A 25,445-nucleotide genomic window follows, 5' to 3' on the forward strand; every position below is an offset into this window, starting at 1 on the left:
TTTTTTTTAAAATTATTGATCGAACAAAATTCAGTTAATTCGATCGATTTTTGAATTAATTAAAATTTATTGATTTTTTAAGCTTATAATTATTATTAAATAAATAGTCCGAGAAACAACTAAAACCATTTAATTAAAATTCATCCATATATATATATATATATATATATATAGTTATTCGAACTCGTGCATTCAAAGAAAATTAACACTCTATAATCCGGAGGCACATAACTACTAGTCAAAATCTCAAATTTCGAAATCCAATGGACAATTTATATAGCCTCAAATTTCGAGGTCAAACACACACCTTGATGTGTAAAACGGGAACTACAAATTGGTAAAGTCCATTCATTTGCGAGTTACAGACAAAACCCCAGAAATTTCCAGGAGAAAATAGAAGAAATGGTGAGGCGGTCGAGGTTGATCCTTACTCTCTTCGGCGCAGGTTTGGTGTTGCTGGTGATTGGTAATGCTCTGAGGCTAGCCAAAGCCAACAATTCACCTTCCGCCTTTGTCCAAAACGCCATCTTCTCCAACAAGATCGTTATGTTCTCCAAATCCTATTGCCCGTATGCCGTTTTTCTCCATTTCTTTTACATTTACAGTTTCGTTTCAACCTTTCAATGTTCATGATTTAGAATCAGGATAGCATAGTTATCTATTGCTCCGCATAATCAATCTTGTTTGGACTTTTTGACTTCATGGGTATTTCTTCAAAAGTATAATTGAAACTTCAATTCTTGGGGTTTTGTGATTAGATAATATGATGGGTTGCTCCTAATTCTTTCGCTTTTGTCTTGTTCGTAGGTATTGCCTTCGTGCCAAGCGGATTTTCAGTGAGCTAAATGAGAAACCTTATGTTGTAGAGCTTGATCTCCGAGGTATCTGTGGATATTATTCATCTGCTTCTGATTCATTTATTGTATATGTGTGTGTGTGTGAGAGAGAGAGAGAGAGAGAGTAGAAAAAGAGTAATTTTAGATGAAGTGTTGACTTGTTTAGTTTTTGTTTTAGACGATGGAGGTAAAATCCAGTATGTCCTTCTGGATTTGATAGGTCGAAGCACTGTTCCACAAGTGTTTGTGAATGGCAAGCATATTGGAGGCTCTGATGGTTAGCTACTTTGTCCCATAGTATTTGTTTTTCTCGACATTAGACATATATATATATATATTGATTTCATTTTTCTTATTTCTTTTTGACTACTTAGATCTCAGAGCTGCAGTCAATGATGGTACACTGCAAAGGCTTCTAGCTGCAAGTTGATGAACTGTTAGAAAGAAGGAAATGCAATCATTCTATCTGATTCGTTAACTATAAAACTGCTCGAGGATTAGAGAATCATATCTGGGTTGTGAATTTTGTTAGTTCACAGCAAGATTTCGATGAGTGCTCTGTGATAATGGCATGCCCTTTGTGAGGTTATCTTATATTGCTTCATCGTTATGGAGGACTCTAGTTTAGATCTTAAGTACATTTTAAATGTAGATGAGGGAGGGGACAATAACCTCATTTAGCTTTCACATTAATCTATACTTCTGTTGGTGGATCCTTTTCCTCTAACAAGTGGATTTTAGGAAGTCCACGTTCATAAGATGCGCTTCTACTGAAATATGTCAACATGGTTTTCCTATATAATTTTCAGATAAAATGTCTTCAACTATGCTTCTGAATGATCTATTTTGTGGTTCTTTCTTGCTGTTAGCATTGATGTGTATGAAAAATCAGAAAAAGTCGCCAAAAAATTGTGGATCTGAGTTATTTCAGTACGTGCTTCTTGTCAAAATTGGTTGCCTGGAGAAGGTTCTTATAGTGTATATAACTTGCGCATCAGCGATGCCACCCCATCTCTTTACGGGATTCCTGACGGCATGGCGATGATTTCCCTTTTATTAGATTGTCCAAAGCCACCTGATTCTGAAACACACATGTTTGTCTGTGTGTGCTAATATTGCATGCTTTGGTATTTAGTTGATGCTCTTTTTGGCCTTTGTTAGATGAATGTTTGGGGAAGGTGTCGTGGACCATAGTTGCTAACAAATTATCATTCATTGAAAAATGATTTTTTTTAATCATCTACGTTTCAAATTGACGATGCATATATATATTAGAAGAATAAAAAACCATTTGCCCTTGGTAAGGTTTCCCTTTTCTATTGCCCATCTCCAATGGCTGAAGCTGGCTCAGGCTTAGCCTCTGCTACAAGAACATGTAGGGATGCTATGGTGAATAACTGGACAATTGGTTGCATGTCTCATTTGTCATTCCGTTTGTTGGTCAAAGCTGGATCGTTTTACAAGCACTAGTCCTAAAGACATACCCGGCTCGGCTCTCGTTTGTTTCATATGCTTGCTTCTTCACTGTTACGCAGTTTGGTGCGGTTGCGCCTGCCATCGAAAGAGACCCCGAGCTTGGCAGGTTCACTCCGGCAATGAAGTTTTCACTATTGTCTATGTGGTCTGTATCGGCGACCTTAAAACCCAAGACCCCAACAGTATTAATCATTGTATCTGTGGAGTTTACTAGTTGTGTTTGATGCGGAGCAGGGACTCATAGCTTCGACAATGGTTCTGTCCATTGCTTCAAGTGTATTTGGTTCAGTTAAATCCAATTTTTCAATACATATTGTATGATTTTCTAAAGATGAAAATGACATAAAAACGAAAGTTTTTTATTCGATTTGATTCGATTTTATTGGATTTTGTGATTTTTTATTCTTCACTATTTTTCAAATTCAACATCTAAATAAAACAAATTTCAAACTTAATTTGAATACAAAAACACAAATTTAAATCTACAAAAGATAATTTTATTAATTTTATTCGGTTTGATTCGAGTAAATTTATCTTACAACAAATTCAAGATGGATTTGACTAGGATGATATTTTTCTTATTGTTTTTTAATTCAATTTAATTTAATTTTCATATAAAAACTAAAAATGAATCAAACTATGAAATTATGTCTAAATTGAATTAAAATTAAATCATAAAATAAAAACTTAAACTAAATTGTATAATTCAAATCAAATTATTTTTTTTTTTAATTTTCTTAATTTTGTTACTCAACCTTACTTGAAATAAATTGTAGAATGACCAACAAAATATAAAAGGAACATATAGTGTTTTGTATATGAAAAGAAGGAACACAGTATTAAACAAACAACCTGAAACACTAAATCCCAAACCAGCATAAGAGTATTTCGTTCCACTACCCAAACATACACCAAATTTGAGAAGAATAGCCGACCCCCTTTTTTACCCATTGCTGGGAAACTCTGCTGGATTTTCTCTGTTTTCTCAGACGACAAAGGTACGCTCTAATCTCAAGCTTTCCATTTTCCAATGATCATGATTTATCAGTTCCTACGAAACCCTCTTTCATTTGTTAATTCAGTTTTCGCGCGTTTATTCTGCCTTGAATCCAATCTTAATGGATGATTGATTCGGGGAAAAATATAACAAATTTTCAATCTGGTTAGAAATCGATGGACTTTTCTTTTTGGTTTCTTTTTGCAATTTTAGATCAGTTGGCAATGCATGAACATGTAGATTCGGATCACCAGTTAATGGTGGAAGGTGGTTTCCCGTATCCACATAGAATGGATATTGATCCAAGAAGGGAACGGTTTCCATGCTGCATCGTTTGGACACCTCTACCCGTTCTTTCATGGTTCATTCCTTTCATCGGCCACGTTGGAATTTGCAGAGAAGATGGAACTATTCTAGATTTTGCAGGGCCTAATTTTGTTTGCGTTGACCATTTCACTTTTGGACCAGTGGCTCGCTATTTGCAAATTAACAAAGATAAGGTATAAAATTTCATGTCGTGAACTTCTTGAATTTCTTTTACTGGTTCAAAAAAAAAAGTTGATGTACAGGAAAATGAAATGATAACTTCAACTGGGTTAAGAGTGTGAAAGTAAGATTCGTTGGGGATTTGATAGGGAATAACTGTAATAGACTATGGTTTCCAATGATTTGTGAATGCACTATGGCAGCTTTTCTGAAGTTGGATTTATCGGTTCCATTGTGCTTGATGCCCTTATCTTAGCTGGGGGATCTGATAGGGAAGAATTGTGATAGGCTACACAATCTGAATTTCTATGCTTTCCAATAATTTATGAACGGCAGACTTTGGAAGTAAGATTTTCCGGTTCCATTGTCCTTTACGCCTTTGCCTTAGATGGGGATTTGATACGTTAGAACTGTAACAGACTGTAATTTCCCATGATTTTCAATAATTTGTGAATGCATTATGGCAGACCTCTGAAGTAGGATTTATCGGTTTCATGTTGCTTTATGCCTTTGCCTTAGATGGGGATTTGATATGGAGGAACTGCCCCGTAATAGACTAAAATTTCCCTTGATTTTCAATGATTTGTGAAGGCACTATGGCAGACATTTTAAGTTGGAATTATCAGTTCGGTTTTGCTTTACACCTTTGCCTTAAATGGGGATTTAATTGGGAGGAACTCTAATAAACTATAGGTTCCTATGCTTTTTAATAATTTGTGAATGCCCTGTGGTGGGTTTGGGGAATTTTTTTTGGAGTATTGGTTGTGAAGTATGGTTTCCATAATCGGAAATTGCATTGATGTAGAATATAACTCGTGTTTATTTTTAATAGTTCATGGATGCACTTCGGTTTTGTTGATATGAGAGGAAAATTTTGATTATAGATAGTTATAATCAGTGCCAATGACAGGAAGTGTTGATGCCAGTATTTATGCTTTTGCGTATTTCTTTTCAATCCTTTTTCCTTAGTTAAAGATGTAATCTTTGGAGTTTCTTTTACTAGGAATGCAGCATTTCTCCCCATTCATCTGCACTTAAAGGGGATGTTGAAAGCCAGCATGATGATCCTAGAAGGGAGACATTAACATGGGATGATGCTCTTCGAAAAAGCACGATGGAGTTCCAACACCGAGCATACAGCCTTTTCACCTGCAACTGTCATTCATTTGTAGCAAACAACCTGAACAGGTTAGGCTTTCATTCTGGTGGTTGGAATGTAGTGAACATTGCTCTTCTCGTCTTGCTCAAGGGACAGTGGGTAAACAGAATCGGGTTTTTGCGAACATTCTTGCCATTTGTAATCATATCTGGTCTCGGTCTCGTGTTTGGTGGAACAACTTATCTGTTTTTCTTGGCCCTCTTTGCATCCCTTCTTGTTGGTTGGTTCCTTCTTGGTACTTTCTGTTTCAAGAATTTGATCCAATTGTAGCTTTTAAGTTTATCTCTCCAGCTCCATTAACGTTGAATGATCTGCTTGTTAATATTCATGGCTATTTATGTATACGTTTCATGTTAGTGTGTATACATAATCGGACGAATTGCACCACATGCTGAGTGAGTGATACAATAACACCTTGATTCGACAAAAACGAGTCATTATAGTGTTATAAAAAATTTGGGCAGACTTTTGAAACAATCTTATAATAATCAAGATTGGCTACTTCAAGAATCTCCTATACAACGGTGGATGCAAAAGATCATACGCTGATTGTTTGTATTTGGCGTGTCCTTGTTTATATTGAATAGGAATCTCCGTACGTAATTTCTGGCAGGATTGTGATCCGACTAGTTTGAGTATTGTTAAGTTTGATTCGATTCAAAAAATTTAAATTTAAATTCGACTCGATTTGAAAGCTCGCGAGTTTAAAATTATCAAATTTGACTCGAACTTGAAATTAAAAATTAAAAGTTGACCTGAACTCGAAAAAATTTGAACTCAAAACATTTTCAGACTATACCGAAATCTAAATTTACTTATTTTTTTCTTTTTGAATTAACCATGAGTATCCCACTGATTGATTAATTCGGATCAAATTTTACAAAAATCTATTATAGGGATGACTATCTCAATTCAATTTGATCTATTCGTTTATTTAAACAAAGAGAAAGCATTTTTTTCGTGACAATTGAAAGTGGAATATTATTTACAAATAATATTTGAATTCGGTTCTCATTTTGGTCGATATGTAAGTACATAAAATTTTCAAGTTATTTTTTAAGTACAGATTTAGTTTAAAATTGGATATTTTAAAATTATATTATTTTAAATTCCAATCATTTAAATGTATTGATTAAAATTTTAAAATAAAATCATCACTAATTCAAATTATTTTAAATTGTTTATTTGGATAATTTATTTCTAGTTAAACTATACTGTTAATCATCTAATTATTAGTATATCTTTGTTTTGATTATCAAACTGTAATAACTTTGAATTTCTGTAATTTGGACCAAAATAGAAAATAAAAAATATTTGTGATCAAATTAAAAATTTTACAGTTTCATAAAAACTGAAAAGACTTGAATAATAGTTGGATAACTAAGAGGGGCAGTGAATAAAACCCGACTCGAAAGATTACTTTTTCGGCTCAATACGAATTAACTTCGAGCAAAACTCTAAACTCGATTTGATTACAAAAAATTAAGTTCAAATCAGTTATAAATTACAATCCAAATAATTTGGAATTTTTAGTAATTGTGAATTGATTTTCATGTTTGAGTCGATACCTTAACTTTGTATGTTATATGTATATTACATATAAAAAATATGAAGAAATATATATGTATGATATATTGCTATGAAAAATCATTTAAATTAAAATAAAATAATATCATAATATTATAAATATTTACAATTAAATTTGAATAAAAATTCAAAAATTTATCTCGACTCAATTGATTTGACTAGAAAAAATTTCAATCCAAGATTGAGTTATAAAATAAAACTCGAATAATTCAAATTTTTAACTCAATTCGATCTGTAATATGTTGTTAAGATTTAAGATTGCGTGTTTAAGTACTGCTTTCCTACTTTCCCCCATTGGATAGACACGAAACAACTGACCAAACGGAAAGGGCAACTGAAAATGGAGAAGTGGAGAGCTACAAGCAATCTCCGGCGATCATTGAAGTCGATTCTCAACCGTCAATTAAGTTCTGTTTCAGGTTTTATCCGCTGCCTTGAGCTCAACTCCTTTGAATTGTTCTTCAGAAATTTTTTAGTATTGTCGGAAGAATTATTAATATGGTTTAAATATCATTACGTTTTTTCAACAGAATTTAGATATTTGAATGAAAAAAGTTGTCAGCCGATCTTCAATCTGATCCGAGATTACAACAGTGTCGGAGAAGTGAATGCGATTCGGTACGGATGTTTCAGTTCAATGTCGACAGTTGTTCAGAGAAATCCTTCATTTTCGACTTTAAATTCCGATGATATTAGTTATTTTAAGCAATTACTAGGAGAGAAAAGTGTTATTCAAGATGAGGATAGACTCGAAACTGTAAATACGGATTGGATGCATAAGTACAAAGGCTCCAGTAAGCTTTTGCTTCAACCTCGAAATACTGAGGAGGTTCATTTTCTTAATTTTCGCTCGTCCATCTTTTTTGTATCTTATCCGGTACTAAAATCGAGGTCTTTGTATGTATTTTTATATTCAATTGTGTATTGCAGGTGTCACAGATTCTCAAATATTGTAATTCGAGGTGTTTGGCTGTTGTTCCTCAAGGGGGAAATACTGGTCTTGTTGGTGGCAGTGTGCCTGTTTTTGATGAGGTGCTGGAAATTGTTTCCCATTATTGATCAATAATCTATTGTTTGATCGTCCTTTTGGTTGAGGTTTTCTTCTTGTCTTGTATTTAATTAATTGCTCTTGCTGATATAATTCTTCAGGTTATTGTCAATGTTGGTTCAATGAATAATATCATAAGTTTTGACAAGGTATGCTTTTATGTTATTTCTCTGTTTGTTTCTTGCTTATTCTGTTTTTTTTTTTGGAGCCAATTATAGATGTATAAGGACCTTTCATTTTGAATCATGATGATTCAGTGTGGATCCTACTTATCAAAATTTACTAGGGACCTTATGAATTGCATTATTGGACTTCATGAACCAAAAAGAAATAACGCCTAGTAATCCTGATAGATCCTGACCAATTCAGAACTCTAAATGAAACTACTTTATAAAGGAAAAGAAAACACGCAACCCCGTATATATGAATGGTTTTTGTATGCTATATTTCAGGTCAGTGGTATATTGGTATGTGAAGCAGGATGCATATTAGAAAATCTTATCTCTTTCCTGGACAACCAAGGGTAATTGCTTGCTACTGTCAATATATCTGTGGATATTGATCTGCCTTCGCTCATGCTATATCAGTATATGTTTTATTTCAGATTCATCATGCCTCTGGACTTAGGTGCGAAAGGAAGCTGTCAAATTGGTGGAAATGTTTCAACTAATGCTGGTGGTTTGCGCCTTGTACGTTATGGTTCGCTTCATGGGAATGTACTTGGTGAGGAATCTGCTTGTCCCGGCTTTGAATTTGAACTTCAGAATAATTTTGTTCAATTTCCCCCTTTTCTACCCTTTAATTCCTGCAGTGTAAACATACAGAACCAAGGAAGTTTTGTTAATTGGAAAGGAAAACTGAAAAAGAGCCTGTTGAATGTTATGCATAGTGGAACTGCTAATATGAAAATGTTAAGGCATTGCATTCTCATCCATCTGGTTATATGAGGTTATGCATATTTATTGTTGTACTTGGGATTTATGGTTGCTTAGACAAATCTCAAAGTATTTCAAGTTTCTTCTTGATGTTTGAAGCTCATTTTCTAAAAGAAAAAGAACATGAAACTATGGAGATGGATTAATGTTAATGTTAGAATGAAGTGAACGATCTTGAAGTCGAGGAGCTGAATATAGTGTAGCCATTTAACTATTATTAACACCACTTTGAACTTATCTTCCGACTTCCATAACATTATAGGTCTTGAAGCTGTTTTAGCAAATGGTGATGTGCTTGATATGCTTGGGACTTTGCGTAAAGATAATACAGGATATGACCTGAAGCATTTGTTTATAGGTGAGTGCCTTTAGTAGTAGATTGTTGCTAGTGCATTTTCAGTAGTGTACTCAACTTCCTTTATGTTTCTCCTATCATTGGTGTAGGAAGTGAAGGATCTCTGGGAATTGTAACTAAAGTTTCTATATTGACCCCTCCCAAGTTGTCTTCGGTAAATATAGCTTTTCTTGCATGCAGAGACTATTCTAGCTGCCAGGTTTGATCTGCTTCCATAATATTTTTTTCTTGGGATCAGTTTATGCTAAACTAATGCAGAATAATAGTATAGCTGACACCTTTTTCTTCTGCTTACCATTTTCTTTCTCATGTTTTTCAGAAACTACTCATGGAAGCAAAAAGAAAACTCGGGGAGATTCTATCTGCTTTTGAATTTTTGGATATCCAGGCAATGGATCTGGTTAGCTTTCTGTAGCATCCTCCAACCCTTTTTCCCAGTCTGTGCATCATATGCTATTAATTTTGCTGCTAAATACCCTTTTTTCACTTTCATATTTTGACTGGACTAAAGGTTGAAATTCCCTGATTTATTAATATATAGCTCTGCAAGTCCAATTTTCTTGTTAAATGAAGGTTGGAATAGAAGCATTGCTGATTCTTTATACTTCCTCTATTTGCTTCCTACTTATTGCATTATATCTGCCAGGTCTTGAATCATTTAGATGGAGTTCGGAACCCATTACCCGCCTCAATGCACAACTTTTATGTTCTAATTGAGACAACAGGCAGTGATGAATCTTATGATAGGTATCATTGTTAATTGGTTATTATCCATGTATTGGTAATAAGCTTGTTTTAAATACATTGTTTTACTATACTAAATTTCCTGCTTTCATAACACAAACGTAACTGAAGCTCAAACATTGATTGCTAGACCAAATGTCTAAAATCGAGTAACAAATTAAACCTACCTCTTGAGTTTTTGTACTTTTTGGATTTGTTGGAACTTGATGCTATCAAATGATCTTTCATTGACCATTTTATGGACGGCATACATATGAATTTGGTTCTTATCGCTTCTGGCTCCACTTCCTGAATGAAAAGGAAAGGAAAAGATTAAAGATCAGTAGACGCTTGTACTATATTTTGGGATTCCTTCTAATATCTATTTTAAGCTATCAACACCCATAATATCTCTACGTGTTTACAAATTATTAGAATTCCTGCAGGGAGAAACTTGAGGCCTTCTTACTTAGCTCGATGGAAGGTGGTTTAATTTCTGATGGTGTTCTTGCACAAGACATAAACCAAGCATCCTCGTTCTGGCGAATACGTGAGGTTCCCATTTTGATACCACACTTTTTTGTAATTGATAATTGTCGGGGATACTGCTAATCTTATATTCAAGGATTTAGTTTTAATGTTCCTTCTCTTACGTTGTAGGGTGTGCCAGAAGCACTGATGAAAGCCGGTGCCGTTTACAAATACGATTTGTCATTGCCTGTCGAAAAGATGTACGATCTTGTGGATGACATGAGAACAAGACTTAGTAAGCAAAGCTGTTATTGTTTGTCTATAAAAGTTCTCTTTTCCCATTAATTCAATGTGATTTCGTCGTTAGTAAATTTCTAGTCCCGCATTTCACAGAATATTAATGTCACCAAAAATCCACTCTATCTGCATCTTAAATTTTCAGGTGATTTGGCTAGAGTTGTTGGATACGGTCACCTGGGGGACGGAAATTTGCATCTTAATGTATCTTCTTCGCAGTATGATGATAAAGTAAGATCCTTGTTTAAAACATGAAGAAATGCTTCAATATTTGTATTAATAATATGTGATATATTGCACAGATTTTAGAACAAATCGAACCGTACATCTATGAATGGACATCTAAGCACCGAGGGAGTATCAGTGCCGAACATGGCCTGGGACTGATGAAAGCTAACAAGATTTATTACAGCAAATCACCTGAAACCGTGAGTTTTCTTCTAAACAAAAGAATGCTACAAAGTTCTGCTTGCTGGTTTTGTTTCTCCCGGTCATGGTTGCTTCAAGGCGTGTCTAAATCCAGAATTTGTTTTGATAGGTAAAAACAATGCGTTCAATAAAAGGTTGCTTGACCCCAATGGGATACTCAACCCGTATAAAGTTCTTCCGCACTCTCTCAATTCATAGAGCCTGGTGTATGACCGTGGAGTATTCGTTTTCCCACATTCAGTGTCAATGATTCCGTTAAAGTTCTGAATATACAAAGATCCATAATGTAGGTGAGCTGAAAATGGGGAAAGGGGAAGATCCAAGCAGTTTAAATGAACACCATTGATTTGGCTAACAAAGGTCATGGCTTCTGACAGCATAAGCAGAATTTGGTATAATAGTGGAATAAGATGATCGAAATGTACAACTCACTGAAGAATAATATTGCAAAAATAAGTTGAACTTTGTTGAACTCTTTTTCTGTAATGTGATATTTGTACTTTGATTAAGTTGATGTGTCCTGAACCTTTCTTCCTTCACAACTCCATACATTCATTGTTGATGTTGATGCCGATGCTGATGCCTTCTTCAATCATTCTTTCTTACCTGTTGTAACAATTTGAGTACATTTTCATAAACAATAAATGTTATCGAAGAAGCAGGTACATTTTTCAGAAGGTTCGGGGTTATCCCTTTGTAAAATCCGCGAAGACCCTCAAACCTGCAAGTCATCCAGATACCAAAACAAAAAATCAACTTATACAGGAAGGAAATTGCAAATAGTAGCATTTTTTTTATAGGAACAAATAGTAGCATTAACAATGGTTAATACAGATTAAAGTTTATCCTCATCAGTAAGACGGAAAATTCAGGTTTCGATATGTTCTCACCGTGCTGTTTCCTTCACAACATGCCAACTGTTCATGTATCTAGGAATTCCATCGTCACTAGGTCTTTGCTGAAAAAGATAAAAGAGGCAACTTCAAATTACAGGCTTTGATACAAATCAAACACCGGTCGCAATTTATCTCTTTGTTGCAGCCTTCGATACTCATTTCTGAATGTGTCAGACAAAGGTAGTCCAATTTATTCATCCAGGTTTAAGGAAATATTCATGCAGTCTCATGACAGCTTTGTTTATTCCTAATTAAAGAATTTCAGTAAGTCAATTGTATTCATAAATGAAATGTTATAAATTTTTATATACCTGTGTTCGAGTTCGTATAACCTGAAGAAAAAAAGCCACCATTGTAAGGCACACTATGACCAACCAGCTCAGAGAAGATGATTATATACAAATGCTTCACACCACTTATAACAATGCATACCTGAAATGGATATGTAATAAGAATGGCGGCAATTTTAGACGACCCCCGAGCACAGCGTAGTCAAATGAGTTCTGTGCAAAATGCTAGAGATTGTTAGAAATCTTTATCCTTTATAGCCTCCTTAAATTATAGAACCATGAGGAGACTGAAAAAAGATCTTGATAGTGTCAAGTTCAAATTATCAGTCATTAAATATCTCCAGATTTATTTGAGTTTGTTAAACCATGTGCCCGGAAACACAATAAACATAGACACTACGAGCATATGGCACAAATCATGAGTTTGTATGTCATTTTTTATGCATATAAACCCGAAGTTTAGACAAATGGAACTGCATCTACGTACCAACAAATTACTGGCACTTTCAGATTTCTGTTTTCTTGCTTTATAATCAACCATTATCCTACGCAGTTCCTCATATGCTGTGAACTGAATAGCTCCATGGGAAACCTGCTAAATTCCAAATATTCATCAAATGCTCTTCATTTTCTTAAGTACCATGTCAGGCACCCATGACCAACACTTGTCCACAGTAGGGTATATTGTATGATCCTCCAAAGGCTCTCCAAATAAATGGAAAGCTTGAAAAAGATTTGAACATACCCGTGTGGCCATGTCGGATACATGCCCATGTCAAGCACTCACATTTGACTCAGAGTAAAATAACAATTTGGTGGGAAGGTATGTGTGTACAAGCATAAAGTGATGTAAAAAGCAGGATAAAAAATACGAGAGAAACAGCCAGAGAACTACCATCAACAGACCAGGACCAAGTCCTTTATAAAGTGCAGTCCATCCTTCCTCTCTCAGTATTGTTCTTAAGGCATCTGAAATAATTAAGACAAAACGATATTGAGAAAATAGAAGCAACAGAAATGGTCATTAAATGCACCAGAAAACCATGAAGCATGGATTACGATGCCGGGTGAAAACATTAAGGCACTAAAAGGTGTTCATGTTGAAAAATTTAAACCCCTCTTGATCATCTATAGTTTTCAAATGTGGTTAATTTCTCATCAGTGCTAAAAGCCATATCTGTTTAATAGAGTTAAATCATCACTAGAAATGTCAACTGCCACAAGAAATCTACAAATAAAAGGTTTATCTTCAAAAATTTCAAGAATCAACATCTCTGTAGGACCAATGATATCAATTCAAATGGCTTTGCTAGCAAGTTAATGTTAAGATGAAGAACTGACCATATATACCAGCATAACGTCGATTTTTGTTTAGAGGATTCTGAAGCTGCAATCTTGTTTTAATAAGCCAAATAGGATTTGTGCACAAGGAAACCTGAAAAAGGCCACAAGATTCAAATTGTTAATAGAATACAAATTGTAAACCATCTCGTTTAACGTCAATTAAAAACCAGTCCAACCTAGCATCAGCAGGGAGAATATGAGTAGATGACTAACTTAAACCAAGACAACTCAATTAGCATCCAACTGCAACAACATGTCGTTAACATCTTAGGCCATATCCTAAAGGATTTTAAGCTCAGTTATTAGCAAATTTTTACTGTTAAAAGAAAATTCTTTTGAGTCTTCTAATATCAACTGTAAGTTTGATACTATTAATAAGTGTGGACCTTCCATTCCCCCCCCCCCCCCAAGTCATGTTATTAGAAGTTCATATACTCACCAAAGCTCCAGCTTCTGCAGCAGATGCAAGATGAAGGCCAGAGCTAAGCTTCTCCTCTCTGTTTTTAGAATACCTTTGTTTAGCTCTGCCATAGCTACAAGGAATAACAATAGAACAACAAATTAATTGATTGTCACAAAACATTTTTCAACCTGTAATAATAATTCATATATGTATATAGATATAATAGCCAAATGATGTACTGTAATCAAGCTGTTGAAAACACATGAAAATCTATAGTGCACTTACAAGAAGAAATATAAACCCCATGAAACAGTGGATCCTAAAACTGCAGGAAGAAAGCCAGCATAAAGCCCCCTCAAACCCTACATGTGATCAACCCATAAAACTGTTAGCTATCAAAAGAAAAACGGGCTTTACAAAGAGAAACTGTAATAATATCCAATGAAACTTTGAAAGAAAGCAACTTTACATGAAGACAACCAAATAAAAGTGCCTTAGACTAAGCAAAAAGGAGTAATTGAATTGTCTATATGATATAGATAAAATAATCACATAATTTCGTGGTTATATGATCAATTCAGTAGCTTCAAAATTCTAATACTTGAGGAATACAATTTGATAAGCTAAACAAACAAGAACAAAAAGGAGAAGAAAAGGGATGATACGGTGCGAACCTCTAAGCGAGTAATGGTAAAAATGGCGTGGGCGGTGTTCTTGTAAGTCGGGAAATTGGTGACTCGACCATCGTTAACTACATAAAACTCAATCCAATCAGCGACGACGGAAAAGACTGAAACATATTTGACTAAGCTATTGCGTACACACACACACAGAGAGGGAGGGAGAGAACGACCTTGAAATCTCGTACGGACGATGTCCAGAGGGTACATCGCGGCTACTGTGGCGAAGCCCGCCACCGCACCGGCGGTTGCAGTTTCCCATTGCCACTGTGATTGTGACATTTCATTCAGAAATTTGAAAAGAAAAAACAGCAGCGGCGGCGACTAGGAGCAAAAACAGGCTCGGGATCTCGACCGCCGATCACATCTCGCGCTACCGTTATTTCTGGTGCTTCACTTTATATGGGCTCCAAAGCTAATTTGTTTACAGAAATGCCCACGGTTCTCTAAATGAGTCATCAAGACACAAGGAACGAATCCACTCCACCTTTCTGTTTTCATCTCTCTCTTTAATTATATGCTTAATGAACCATCTAATTTTCAGATTATATATATTTCATCAAGTTATTTTCTATTTTTTTACTTATATTTTAATTTTTAATTCCGATTTCATTTCAATATCATTTTAAATTCAACTTTAAATATATAACAGATTTAAAAATATCATATTCAAATAATAAAATAACACAAAATATTTTTGAAATTATTATTCAATACCAAATAATTTAAAATACCTGAAAATTGATTAATTAAATCATTAATACGATTTATTAATATAAATCGTTTTTAGAATCATTAGTACGATTCCCAAATCTGGAACTGCTTAAATCATTCCTAATTCCCATCATCTTTATTTTTATTAATATAAAATATTTTAATTAATGAGTTGATATGAAATAGAAAAAGAATAAAATGGTATACAATATGAATGTAATACAGATATAATAGATATTATAAAAATTTTAAATTTTACGTATTTTCTTTTATCTATTTATATTATATAAAATATGATATAGAGAGTTGATAAATTTGTGTCCTAAAACTCACATAAATAAATAATCCAATTCAATCTTGTCTGATGAGCACGAAATTCAAATTCGACGAGTTCTAACATGACTTGACTCAATATGGTCAGATTAAAAATAATTCGAATCAAATTATGTTCGAGTTTGGGATAAAAATATTTGACCTGGCTCGAAAAAGTAATCTAATGATATCTTATATATTTAGGAATAATTATAATAATAATCCTTTACATTATTATTTTTCAATTAGATCTCTATTATATCAAATAAAGTTAAGACTTATATATATATATATATATATTTCGAGTCAGGTCGGGTTCAGATTAAATGAAGTTATCTTAAATTCGAGTCGAATTTTGAATAGAATGTGTATTTTTATTGAGTCGAGTCAAATTAACCCAAAACCCGACCCGATCTCACACATGTACAGCCTGCCCTACCCTAGGTTATTGACAAATGAAATGCAAATCAAAATCCCATTTTACTACTTTTTAGTACAATTCTCATCAAATTAGGCTCAATCCCCATTTTAATAAGTCAAAGTGATCCATTAACTGCGTTAATAAACATTCAGGTCAACATTCTAAAATTTAGGTCATTATATTTTCATCCTATTTTTTTTAAACAACGTTTAATTTTCTATCAATCAAAACGTGACGCAACAGTGTCCAATAAATATTAAATAAAAAATTAATGATTAAAGAGAAATAAAAAAAATATTATAATATAACACACATTGATTTTGTGATGAGAACTAATCACCTGCTGCTATTGATGTTCTTCAGTTAATGGACCATTGGGAAGAATTCAAAGTGAATTCCATTCTTTAGATTTGGTGTGTCGATATTAATGTTGGTGAAGTCATCTAATCTTATTGTGTTTATGGCTAATCGGGTGATATTGCAGCACTATAGTTTTGCGCTGCAGACCATGGGGATTTTGGAATTGATCACTTACTGATAAAACTGGTGTTGAAATTGTAATGCAGGCTTATTTGTTTCAGTAAAACTGGTTTGATGGGGGAGTGTTCATCAGTTTCTGGTATTCTGTTGCTCTCCATCAGTTTCTTCAGAAATATATATATATATATATATATAGATAGATAGATATTTGCTTCAACACCATGTATTCTCCATCCTTGAATAGATGTACAAATAAAGAAGAGATGATTTAACAGATATCTCACCAGAGAAGTACAAGAAAGAAACATGACAAAAACAAGCTCAAAAACATCTCAAACACAAACGATATCACATCCATGCTCTTCTTCTTTCTCCAGCTTATAGTCCCCTTCCGCCTGAGGTGCCAATTTCTTCTTTGTTTTCTGGTTCACGGGAAACTCATCCCAGATTTCAATGTCCGAGTCTGTCAGGTCTTCAAATTGATTTTGTTGACAATTAGGTTCAGTATCACTGACCAAGCTCCAGGTTTTAACTTGACTGGCTATGCTCCCATGAGCTGTTACAATGGTAAGAAAAGCAAATAAAGCATCTCCGCAGATTGTCTCATAAACAAATCGATCATCGAATTAATGACCATAACAGGTTCTACTCACCCGGTGGCTTGCAGTCCTTGATTGTTTTCAACAGCTGCGTAGATGTCAACTTTCATTAAGATTTCACTTTCAGGATGCTTAATTAGCTCAAAGACACATATGTCACCAACACGAAGGTGATTATCTTTGACAAATGCCCGCCAACCACCATAGATGTTTGCTGCACGATATTTATCCGAATTGCCATAGTACTTGGCAGGCCAAGTTTTCCCAGAAGAATTGCATAAGGTCAAATTACACCTTTGCATTGCCAAAAATTTCCTAGCAAAGTCTGATGGTACAAACTGGAATTCAAGAAAGGGATAGAAACCAGAGAAAGGGCTGCATTAGTTTGTGATTTTAAGCTACTTGGTGTCAGCAAAAGGATGATATAGAGAATAGCCAGGTTCTAATTTTGAAAGTTACCATTCTGTATGTATCGCTAACAAATGACGGCCGCATGACCATCACGAGAACTGGGTTTCCGCTTCCAGAACCTTTGAAAGCTCTAGCTATCTGAACAGACCGTGCCTTTTCGATGGCTGTCAACCGTTGCACACAACTGAAAACCTCAGTTTTTACACACCACTCAGCTGTACTTTACACAGGGATAAAATGACATGAGCATCTCAACAGTAAGCCACTGCCAAAACTGAAATAGAGAAAGCATACCATCAACTTTCTTGAGGTTTTCAAGATTGATCCCAGCATCAGGGCTTATACCAGAAGATAAAACCTCTAGCTTCGAATTTTTTTCACGTTGACTAGGTGAGTTAGTTCTCATTTTCTTTTGAGGAATGGGACTTGGAAAATGGGATTTATCTTTACTTTTCCTACTCCCTGAAACAACAAAAATATATCACCATCCTCTTCACTGCTAGTACATGATTGATCTATGGAGCACTCTTGTCAAAGATCATATTTAACTTCTGTACTCACCTAATCTCGATGAAGACGAACTTGCAATATCAACGTCTCTTTGTTTCTCGGTTGGAGTCAATGGTTGCATACTGATTTCGTCCATAAGGTCAGGTTTCAGACACCCCCAAGCACCAGACACTCCGCCATTGTCATGTTTGGCATAATGTTTGAATTCACCTGTTAAGATCGGAACTTTTAGGACTACTAACTTTGGAAACATACCATTGCTTACTCAAACTAAAAAAAACATTCAAACAAAAAGATTATGACCCCCAAATTCTTTAGTTGAATATTGGCAATTCATGCTCTTCTTCTGTTTATCAAGATTTGAGCTTTCAAATTCTCTGGAGATTGGGGAACATCGAGTTTGTTGACAATCAGGTTCAGTATCACTGACACTGACCATGCTGGTTCTAACTGGACTGGCTTTGCTCTTATGAGCTGCAACAAAATGAAATGATAAGAAGAAACAAGGGATCTCTATAGATTGTCCTATAAACAAACCGATCATTAAACCGATAGTCTATATAACAGGTGCTACTCACCCTGTGATCTGCAGGCCTTGCTTGCATTTCCAACAACCGGGTAGATGTTCACTCTAAGTAATATTTCATGGAGTTTAATTGCCTCAAAAACACAAATGTCGCCAACTCCAAGACGATTGTGTTGCACAAATGCCTGCCAGCCACCATACAGTTGTGCCCGCCGTTTCTTATTTCCTGCATTCACATAGTACGTCACTGGCCAAGTTTTCCCAGCGGAATTGCATAAGGTCAGATTACACTTGTTCTTTGTCAAAAATTCCCTAGCAAAGTCCAATGGTATAGCCTGGGATTCAAGAAGGGAAAACAAACAAGAATATGAAACACTTTCAGTCCAAACAAAGAGTAAACAATTTGTAATTTTTGGTCAGAAAAATGATGAATTCGAGATTATCCAGGTTCTGGTTTTACATGTTACCATTTGATAACCATTACTAACAGATGAGGGTCGCATGACCACCATGAAAACTGGATTTTCAGTACTTTTGAAAGCATTAGCTATCTGAACTGCACGAGCCTTTTCAGTGTCTGTCAAATTTTGGGAACAGCTTAAAAGCTCCGTTTTCAGATTTCCACAAGCTGAAATTCCTCCAACTCCTATCGTAGATGGACTCGAAATCATAGTAAACAACAGCATCAAAAGGAAGAAAAAGAAAACAAAAAAATGGCAAGAACATAACCACTGCTAAAATTGAAATAAAGAATGCATGCATACCATCAACTTTTTCCGTAGAACTACACGTGTTTTCATTAATCTTTCTAGTGTTGGGGTCATCAAGGCTAATGTGTAAAAATTAATTCTCTAACTTCAAATCTGTTGTCATTTTCTTTTGTGTCAGTGGACATGTCAAGTCTGGTTTTTCTTTGTTTTTCCTACAGGCATATTCAATCTCTGAAGCACTTCTATCGAAAATTAATACATGGAAATGATCATTCCCTTGATATCGAAAAACCAAAAAGGACCCGAATTCCAGTGAGTACTGCTCTGCAAATTCTCGCCAACCCTTTTGCAACCACACCCTTTCATCACTCTTTGTAAGTTCCACCTGCCATATTGCACCACTTGGGACCTCAAGCTTAACAGGGCTTGACAGTTGGTTTCCATATTTTCTCACAAATTTTCTAGGAATCCCCTGATGATTACCGTATACAGACATGAACAGTCAATGGAAATTTCAAGAATGAATCTGATTACAAAGTAGAAATATCATGAAATGGAGAAAAAAAGAAGAAGAAATACTTACAAGCATCCCATCTCCAATAGCTTCCTGAAGAATTATTTTGAAAAAATGGGGAGTTTTGGATGCAAACATGGGCTGATCATTGTCTCTACGAGGATCAGAACTCATCGCGTAGAAGATTTGTTCAAGAGTTTGTTGAAAAGGTTTCCGGCATAAACAATAGAACAAATACTTCTGGTGCTAGCTTTAATGCTTACTTCTCGATGAACTCGTGGAAAAACATATCTCGAGCAAACAAAAAGTAAGAGTGAGAAGGCAGAGAGATTACCCATACTTAATAAACACGTGACAATCTACATAATCCTAATCTATTTGTGGTGTTTTAGCTTAATACTTGTCTTGGTTTTGTCAGAACTCGAGTACCTAATACGTTTGAGTAATCATTAGCCTATTGAATTGTCTTCTTCTTTTCAGCTTCGGAATCCATAACCATGATGATATGGAGAGCAAGCCGTGCAAGAGAGTACATATCTTTAGACCCCTCAACCTTCCCTCGGAAGTTGGAACATAAGAGTTTCAATCAGAAAGTTTAGTGTCTTTTGGTTTTAAGCGAAAAACAATGTACAAAATACATGTTAAAGATATTCATTTGATCGAACACAACCATTAGCCAAGTGAGAATAATAACGTGTATATTTAAACACTTCAAGAAAAATTCATACATAAATAATGTGAGATTTAAGAAACTAATCACTAAATATGCTGATTTTTTGCTTGTAAAAGATTGATTTTTAATATGATCAAATTCATATCAATACAACAATCAAAGACATTTTATGATTAAGTTTAGGAATTGTCTTTGACAGTCCAAAAATCAACATGTATAAACATGAATTTTGATATCACTTGGAGCTAAAGTTGGAAACAACCAATCACTTGTTATGTATGTCGTCGTTGTTGTTGTCCTTGGAATATTGACCGCCATTGCTACTAGATTAGCTATTGATGCTTCTAATCCAATTAGTGACAAAGCTGGAGGCATTGCTGAGATGGTGGCATGAGCTGCAGAATACCAGAAAGAACCGATGCTCTTGATGCTGCTGGAAACACCACTGCTGTATTGGAAATCACATGTTTTTAAGAGCAATCAATCCAGTTTCAGTTATAGTTGTTGGCGAATGAATGTTAATTAAATTCATTGTTTTGTAGAAACTAAAAGCCAGATTCATTAACGAGGCAAAGTTTGGGTTCTGTACTTTGTGTAGCCTTTAAAAGCATCCTTCTCTCTTCCTATTTAAGAACAGGAAGGAAATGGATAAGCTTTTAGCAATTTTGCGAAAACGTCCTCTGGATTAAAACTAACAGCACATTTACAAGTAAACCATACCAATAAACAAAATATTAAAAAGTAAACAAAATCTTCCAATGATTTCTAAGTTCGGTGGCAGAAGACTCGATAGTGTTCTTCGAGTTGAAACAATATCGGTTCTCAGAGAAAACAATATCGGTTCTCAGAGTTCATTACAACAAAGCAGCAAAACCAAGGATAGCGAAAACAATGTTGACCTAACCATATTGGCAGATGGCTGCCTCTGGGTGGTAGTGAAGCATTTCAGTCCACATCATCTCCCTAATCATCAGTTCTCCCATGTTCTCGTCTATCTCGAGATCAATCGGTACTTGAGCAGGTGGGTTGGACCTCGGATCATAAAGCCCTGACAAGTAAGGATGTAGGAGTGCTTCTGTGACGGTAATTCTCTTCGATGGGTCAAAAACAAGCATCCTTTGCAGCAAATCTATGGCTAACGGATCGGCTTGTGGATATAAATGGGAAAAGTGGATACCCCTAGAGTATGGAAGTGACTTGATATACCTTTGAGCTTTCCGGATTATCAATAAACTGAAGATCAGCCTCTTGTTGGCTTCCAAGAACATTGATAATCAGCTTAAGCTGGTTGAGGCATTCCGTTCCAGGAAAGATGGGCTTCCGACCAAGAATCTCTGCAAAGATGCATCCTACCGACCAAACATCAATGGAGGTCCCGTAATTGTCACAACAGAGTAGGAGCTCAGGTGCACGGTACCAGCGGGTGACAACATACTCTGTCATGAATTGTTCGTTGCCTCTGCTGGTTCGAGCCAGCCCAAAATCACATATCTTTAAGTCACAGTTAGCATTGACAAGGAGGTTCCCAGGCTTCAAATCTCGATGAAGGATGTTTGCTGAGTGGAGGTACCTCAGCCCTCGCAGTAACTAAAAATATATTACTAAGGTTAGTCACAACCAGACTAATACCTAACAGAAGTTAAAAAAATGGTTTACAACTTTACATGGAACTAAATTTTCTTCGGCGTAGCAACAGAATAGAGATTCACTACCACTCGAGATTCAACATGAAACAGTCAAGAAAATTTCAGTATGTCTTAGGTGTTGCTGATAAGCAAGCAGCATAATTCAGACTTCGCTTTATCGAATGTACATATCATATCCTGACAACCAAATAGAATGAGTCTGCATTTGATCAAGCAGTTAAGTACATAGTGAAGCAATTATGTTGAAAAAACTGTGAGGGAGGATTAGCCGTACTCGATTCTTTACCGTTTTACAAGGAAACAGGACCGAGTGAACCCATTTAAGAGGACCAAATGGAAAGAAAGTGAAGGTAAAAGGAGGTGGAAGCGGATACAGAACTATCAGAAAAGACCCTTTAGGTAAGTGAAACGACGAACATCATAAAATATTATGGCCTTTAAGATCCTGAACAACAATGAATTGAATAACTCTCCTTCATCAAATATGCATCAATATTTCTGAAGCTCGATTGTCATCATCTTGTACCATAATGAATCTATTAACCAGTTTCCACTGGTAAAAGCCAAATAACTCGTAGCCTTTTATTTTCCTTTGCTACCGAACTAAATGAGCATAGAAATCAGATGACAGAACGGAACTCATCAAAGCCTAAAGCCAAAAATGCACAGTAATGCAGTATAAATGAGAGGCTATTAATGCTTCAAAAATGGGAAAATCATGGTAATTACTAACAAGTCTAATGAACCATTTCAAGTATTTAAAAACCATAATGCAAACTCATAGATAACATGTATCTAAATCCAGAATTACCAAGTAAAAACCTCAAAAAACTTGACATACAAATTTATAACAGAGAGCAAATCGGAAGTACCTGAAAAATAAAATACTTGCAATGGTCATTAGAAAGCGGCTGAGGAGACTTAATAATCTGATGCAAATCGGTGTCCATAAGCTCATAAACCAAATAAACATCCTTGAAACTCGTTATCTGAGTCGGCATCATAACATCTTTCAAGGCTATCACGTTCTCATGTCGAACGTGTCTGAGAAGTTTCAACTCCCTCAAAGTTCTCAACGCATCAACACGGTTCTCAAAGACATTGTTGATCTTCTTTATAGCCACTTTCTCATTGGTTTCCCTGTTGATTGAAGAGCAAACGACGCCGTACGATCCCCTCCCTATAGGCTTGATTGGGACATACTTGGTGTCAATCTCGAAAATGGTCTGCCACATTGAGTAGTAATGTTTCCCTTTTGGCTTCACTCCATTTGGTGCCTCCACAAGCGTCGCCATTTCTCTGAAATTCCCAGGAAAAAATAACATAAAGAAACTACTTTTTTTTACCCCAAAAGAAAGAAGAAAAACAAATAAAGGGGTATAGAATCAATTCTTACTTCCTGCTTTGATCTTTTTAAATCAGCTTCTTCACTTTTTTTCCTCCTAGAAATTCAAATTATTCGTCCGTAAAATTCCAAACTTTAGCCTTCATTTCTTCCCCCAAAACCCAACTTTTTGCCTACCCTTTACTTCAAAGTTCAAACTCTAAACCAGCTTCAAATTCACAACTTTGAGATCATTCCTCCACAAAAAGAAGGAAAAAAGCTCCTTTCATTTTTCTTCCCCAGAAAGAAAAGTTGGGTCTTTATGCAAAACTCTTATCCAAAAAAATACATGTGATCTGATCTGATTAGATTCTGGATTTTTCCAATCAGACTAAAGAGAGAAGAGAGTGGAGAAATATATTTAAAGAGCATGAGGAAAGGTCAGGGACAGCGATGTGACGCTCACATGGCATTTTCTCGTGGCATAAACGACAGCTATGCACAAGGGTTTTAGGAAATATCACCATAAGCTTCTTTTTTTCTCTTTCTTTATTAGATAATTTGCTGTTTGATTTTGCTTAAGCGTTGCCATGCAAATACTTGAAATTTTTTTGTTTTTTCTCTCCTATTTTCCACCATTTTGAGGGAAGTGAACAGAAAAGACTTTTATCTTCACCGTTAGATAATTTGGTAATAAGGACAGTGGAAAAGTACTGATTCCCAAAGATTTGTCGGGTGTCTGACCAATTAATTAACAAAATGACAGCAAATATATATATATATAGCAAACATGTGTTACAGTTTTTTTTTTCTGTTAACTTCGTATCAAATAAAGTCTTAATGGGACTTTATTATCTCATCTTCCCAGTGGCTAAAAAGGGTTGGCTTTGCTTTGATAAAAGCGTGGAAAAGATGCCTTCTTCCTTTGAATACATTCTCGCCAATCGCTATTGCCTTTTGACTTTGTTTCTCCTTCAATATTCAAAGTGAATTGTTTCAACGACACCTTCCATAACTCCTTTTTCCAAGTAAACACGCCGTTTATACGGGTCTCCATCTGCCTTCCTTTTCATTTGTAAAAATGTTAAAATTATTGTAATGTTTGTCCCAATCTTAATTTTTTTAAATATTTTAAATTTAATTAAAATGATTTTTATTAGATAAATATTAGTTGACTAAAATAAATATATCGTTTAACTTTTTATTTATGTTAAATTATTGATATATAACATGTTACACCATCCAAGATAATGTGACATATATGACTCAAAATAATATATATATCATCATATAGGATGATGGGTATATGACATCACCTAATGTGACAATATGACGTGACATAACACCTAAAGTAATCATGTGACGTGATATTTTATTGATAGGTGGTTTATTTAATTATTTTTTGTCTTTAAATTTATTATGATAGGAGAAGCTCAATTGACAACCGAAAAAGTATAAGATGGGTTAATTGACAAATTGTATTTAGAGAGTAAGGAGAAAGAAAAGATAGACAATTTTGCACAATGATTTATAGTGTTCGACTTCTCAACTAAGTCTACATCCACTGCCTAAGCTTCTCACTTAGATTTTCTAACAAATCACTAATTTTTTCTTTCTTTTTCGGACAAATAATAATCTTTACAAACTCCTAGGTTTTTCAAAGGCTTAGCTAGAACCAAAACCCCTTTACAAAAGGAAAAAATGTAAACAAAGAAACCTCTAAAAATGAAGGTGCTTACAAATTAAAGCTCACAAAAACAAATATTTACAAGAGAATAAAATAAATATTGAAAAGTCTTCTCTTGTGTTTGATTTATTTGATAGGTGTTCTAACCACTCTTTAAGTGTTTGAACTTGTATTTATATGTTGGAATGTGTTTGTAGTCGTTTCTAGCCGTTGAGGGTGATTTGGAGCTGTTGGGGATGAAATTTCGTGCAAAATAAAGCTGCCCGGTACAGGGAGTGTTGATACTCCTTTTATGGGTATCGATAATTTCTTTGTTATTTTTAAATAAAACTAGTCGTTACTGGCCGTTGGGCCTAACGGTATCGATACTATGACTATGGTATCGATACTACTATATAAAGTAGTATCGGTACCCTTTTGGGTATCGGTACCTATTTTGCATTCTAGAATTTGAGCAAGCTAGTAGTATCGATACTACCTTAAGAGTATTGATACTTCTCTTACCT

General features: G+C 35.0%; 6 protein-coding genes and 1 pseudogene across 7 annotated transcripts; 3 read left to right on the plus strand and 4 right to left on the minus strand.

Annotated features, from left to right (window-relative positions):
• The first annotated feature begins 328 nt into the window (after window positions 1–328).
• Window positions 329–1,594, plus strand: LOC120159438 (glutaredoxin-C3-like). The gene is made up of 4 exons (XM_039170033.1): window positions 329–569; window positions 808–881; window positions 1,015–1,113; window positions 1,211–1,594. The coding sequence occupies exons 1-4, from the start codon at window positions 403–405 to the stop codon at window positions 1,264–1,266; spliced, it is 396 nt and encodes a 131-aa protein (XP_039025964.1). The 5' UTR covers window positions 329–402; the 3' UTR covers window positions 1,267–1,594.
• Window positions 1,595–3,183: 1,589 nt separating this feature from the next.
• On the plus strand, window positions 3,184–5,290 carry LOC120159394 (protein RTE1-HOMOLOG-like). Its single transcript, XM_039169987.1, has 3 exons — window positions 3,184–3,310; window positions 3,523–3,809; window positions 4,799–5,290. The coding sequence occupies exons 2-3, from the start codon at window positions 3,534–3,536 to the stop codon at window positions 5,222–5,224; spliced, it is 702 nt and encodes a 233-aa protein (XP_039025918.1). The 5' UTR covers window positions 3,184–3,310; window positions 3,523–3,533; the 3' UTR covers window positions 5,225–5,290.
• A 1,554-nt stretch (window positions 5,291–6,844) lies between these two features.
• LOC120159588 (D-2-hydroxyglutarate dehydrogenase, mitochondrial-like) lies at window positions 6,845–11,308 on the plus strand. Of its 2 annotated transcripts, none has more exons than XM_039170163.1 (15): window positions 6,845–6,960; window positions 7,072–7,370; window positions 7,472–7,573; window positions 7,691–7,738; window positions 8,042–8,112; window positions 8,194–8,312; window positions 8,787–8,882; window positions 8,969–9,078; window positions 9,199–9,279; window positions 9,526–9,626; window positions 10,049–10,157; window positions 10,263–10,368; window positions 10,516–10,601; window positions 10,673–10,824; window positions 10,934–11,308. In XM_039170163.1, exons 1-15 carry the CDS (start codon window positions 6,882–6,884, stop codon window positions 10,995–10,997), a joined length of 1,623 nt encoding a protein of 540 aa, XP_039026094.1. In that variant the 5' UTR covers window positions 6,845–6,881; the 3' UTR covers window positions 10,998–11,308. The 2 variants fall into 2 exon arrangements, with proteins under 2 accessions (XP_039026094.1, XP_039026093.1); XM_039170162.1 differs by having other exon boundaries at window positions 10,673–10,798; window positions 10,909–11,308.
• Window positions 11,169–14,880, minus strand: LOC120159589 (folate transporter 1, chloroplastic-like). Its single transcript, XM_039170164.1, is given in 12 exon segments — window positions 11,169–11,520; window positions 11,690–11,757; window positions 12,007–12,027; window positions 12,128–12,168; window positions 12,171–12,198; window positions 12,473–12,577; window positions 12,881–12,954; window positions 13,327–13,420; window positions 13,769–13,862; window positions 14,018–14,094; window positions 14,407–14,483; window positions 14,586–14,880. Coding segments are annotated over 12 exon segments (921 nt in total). The 5' UTR covers window positions 14,695–14,880; the 3' UTR covers window positions 11,169–11,387.
• Window positions 14,881–16,716: 1,836 nt separating this feature from the next.
• LOC120159449 (B3 domain-containing protein Os11g0197600-like) lies at window positions 16,717–19,104 on the minus strand. The gene is made up of 3 exons (XM_039170044.1): window positions 18,853–19,104; window positions 16,993–17,276; window positions 16,717–16,895 (listed from the first exon to the last, which is right to left on the minus strand). The coding sequence occupies exons 1-3, from the start codon at window positions 19,069–19,071 to the stop codon at window positions 16,868–16,870; spliced, it is 531 nt and encodes a 176-aa protein (XP_039025975.1). The 5' UTR covers window positions 19,072–19,104; the 3' UTR covers window positions 16,717–16,867.
• A 124-nt stretch (window positions 19,105–19,228) lies between these two features.
• LOC120159553 (B3 domain-containing transcription factor VRN1-like) lies at window positions 19,229–19,783 on the minus strand. Its single transcript, XM_039170126.1, has 2 exons — window positions 19,679–19,783; window positions 19,229–19,567 (listed from the first exon to the last, which is right to left on the minus strand). Exons 1-2 carry the CDS (start codon window positions 19,781–19,783, stop codon window positions 19,229–19,231), a joined length of 444 nt encoding a protein of 147 aa, XP_039026057.1.
• Window positions 19,784–21,042: 1,259 nt separating this feature from the next.
• Window positions 21,043–23,609, minus strand: LOC120159446 (annotated as a pseudogene).
• Window positions 23,610–25,445: the final 1,836 nt, after the last annotated feature.

The sequence above is a fragment of the Hibiscus syriacus genome, unplaced genomic scaffold, assembly GCF_006381635.1.
Source record: "Hibiscus syriacus cultivar Baekdansim isolate YM2019G1 unplaced genomic scaffold, ASM638163v2 tig00111366_pilon, whole genome shotgun sequence".
In the NCBI taxonomy this organism is placed as follows: Eukaryota; Viridiplantae; Streptophyta; class Magnoliopsida; order Malvales; family Malvaceae; genus Hibiscus; species Hibiscus syriacus.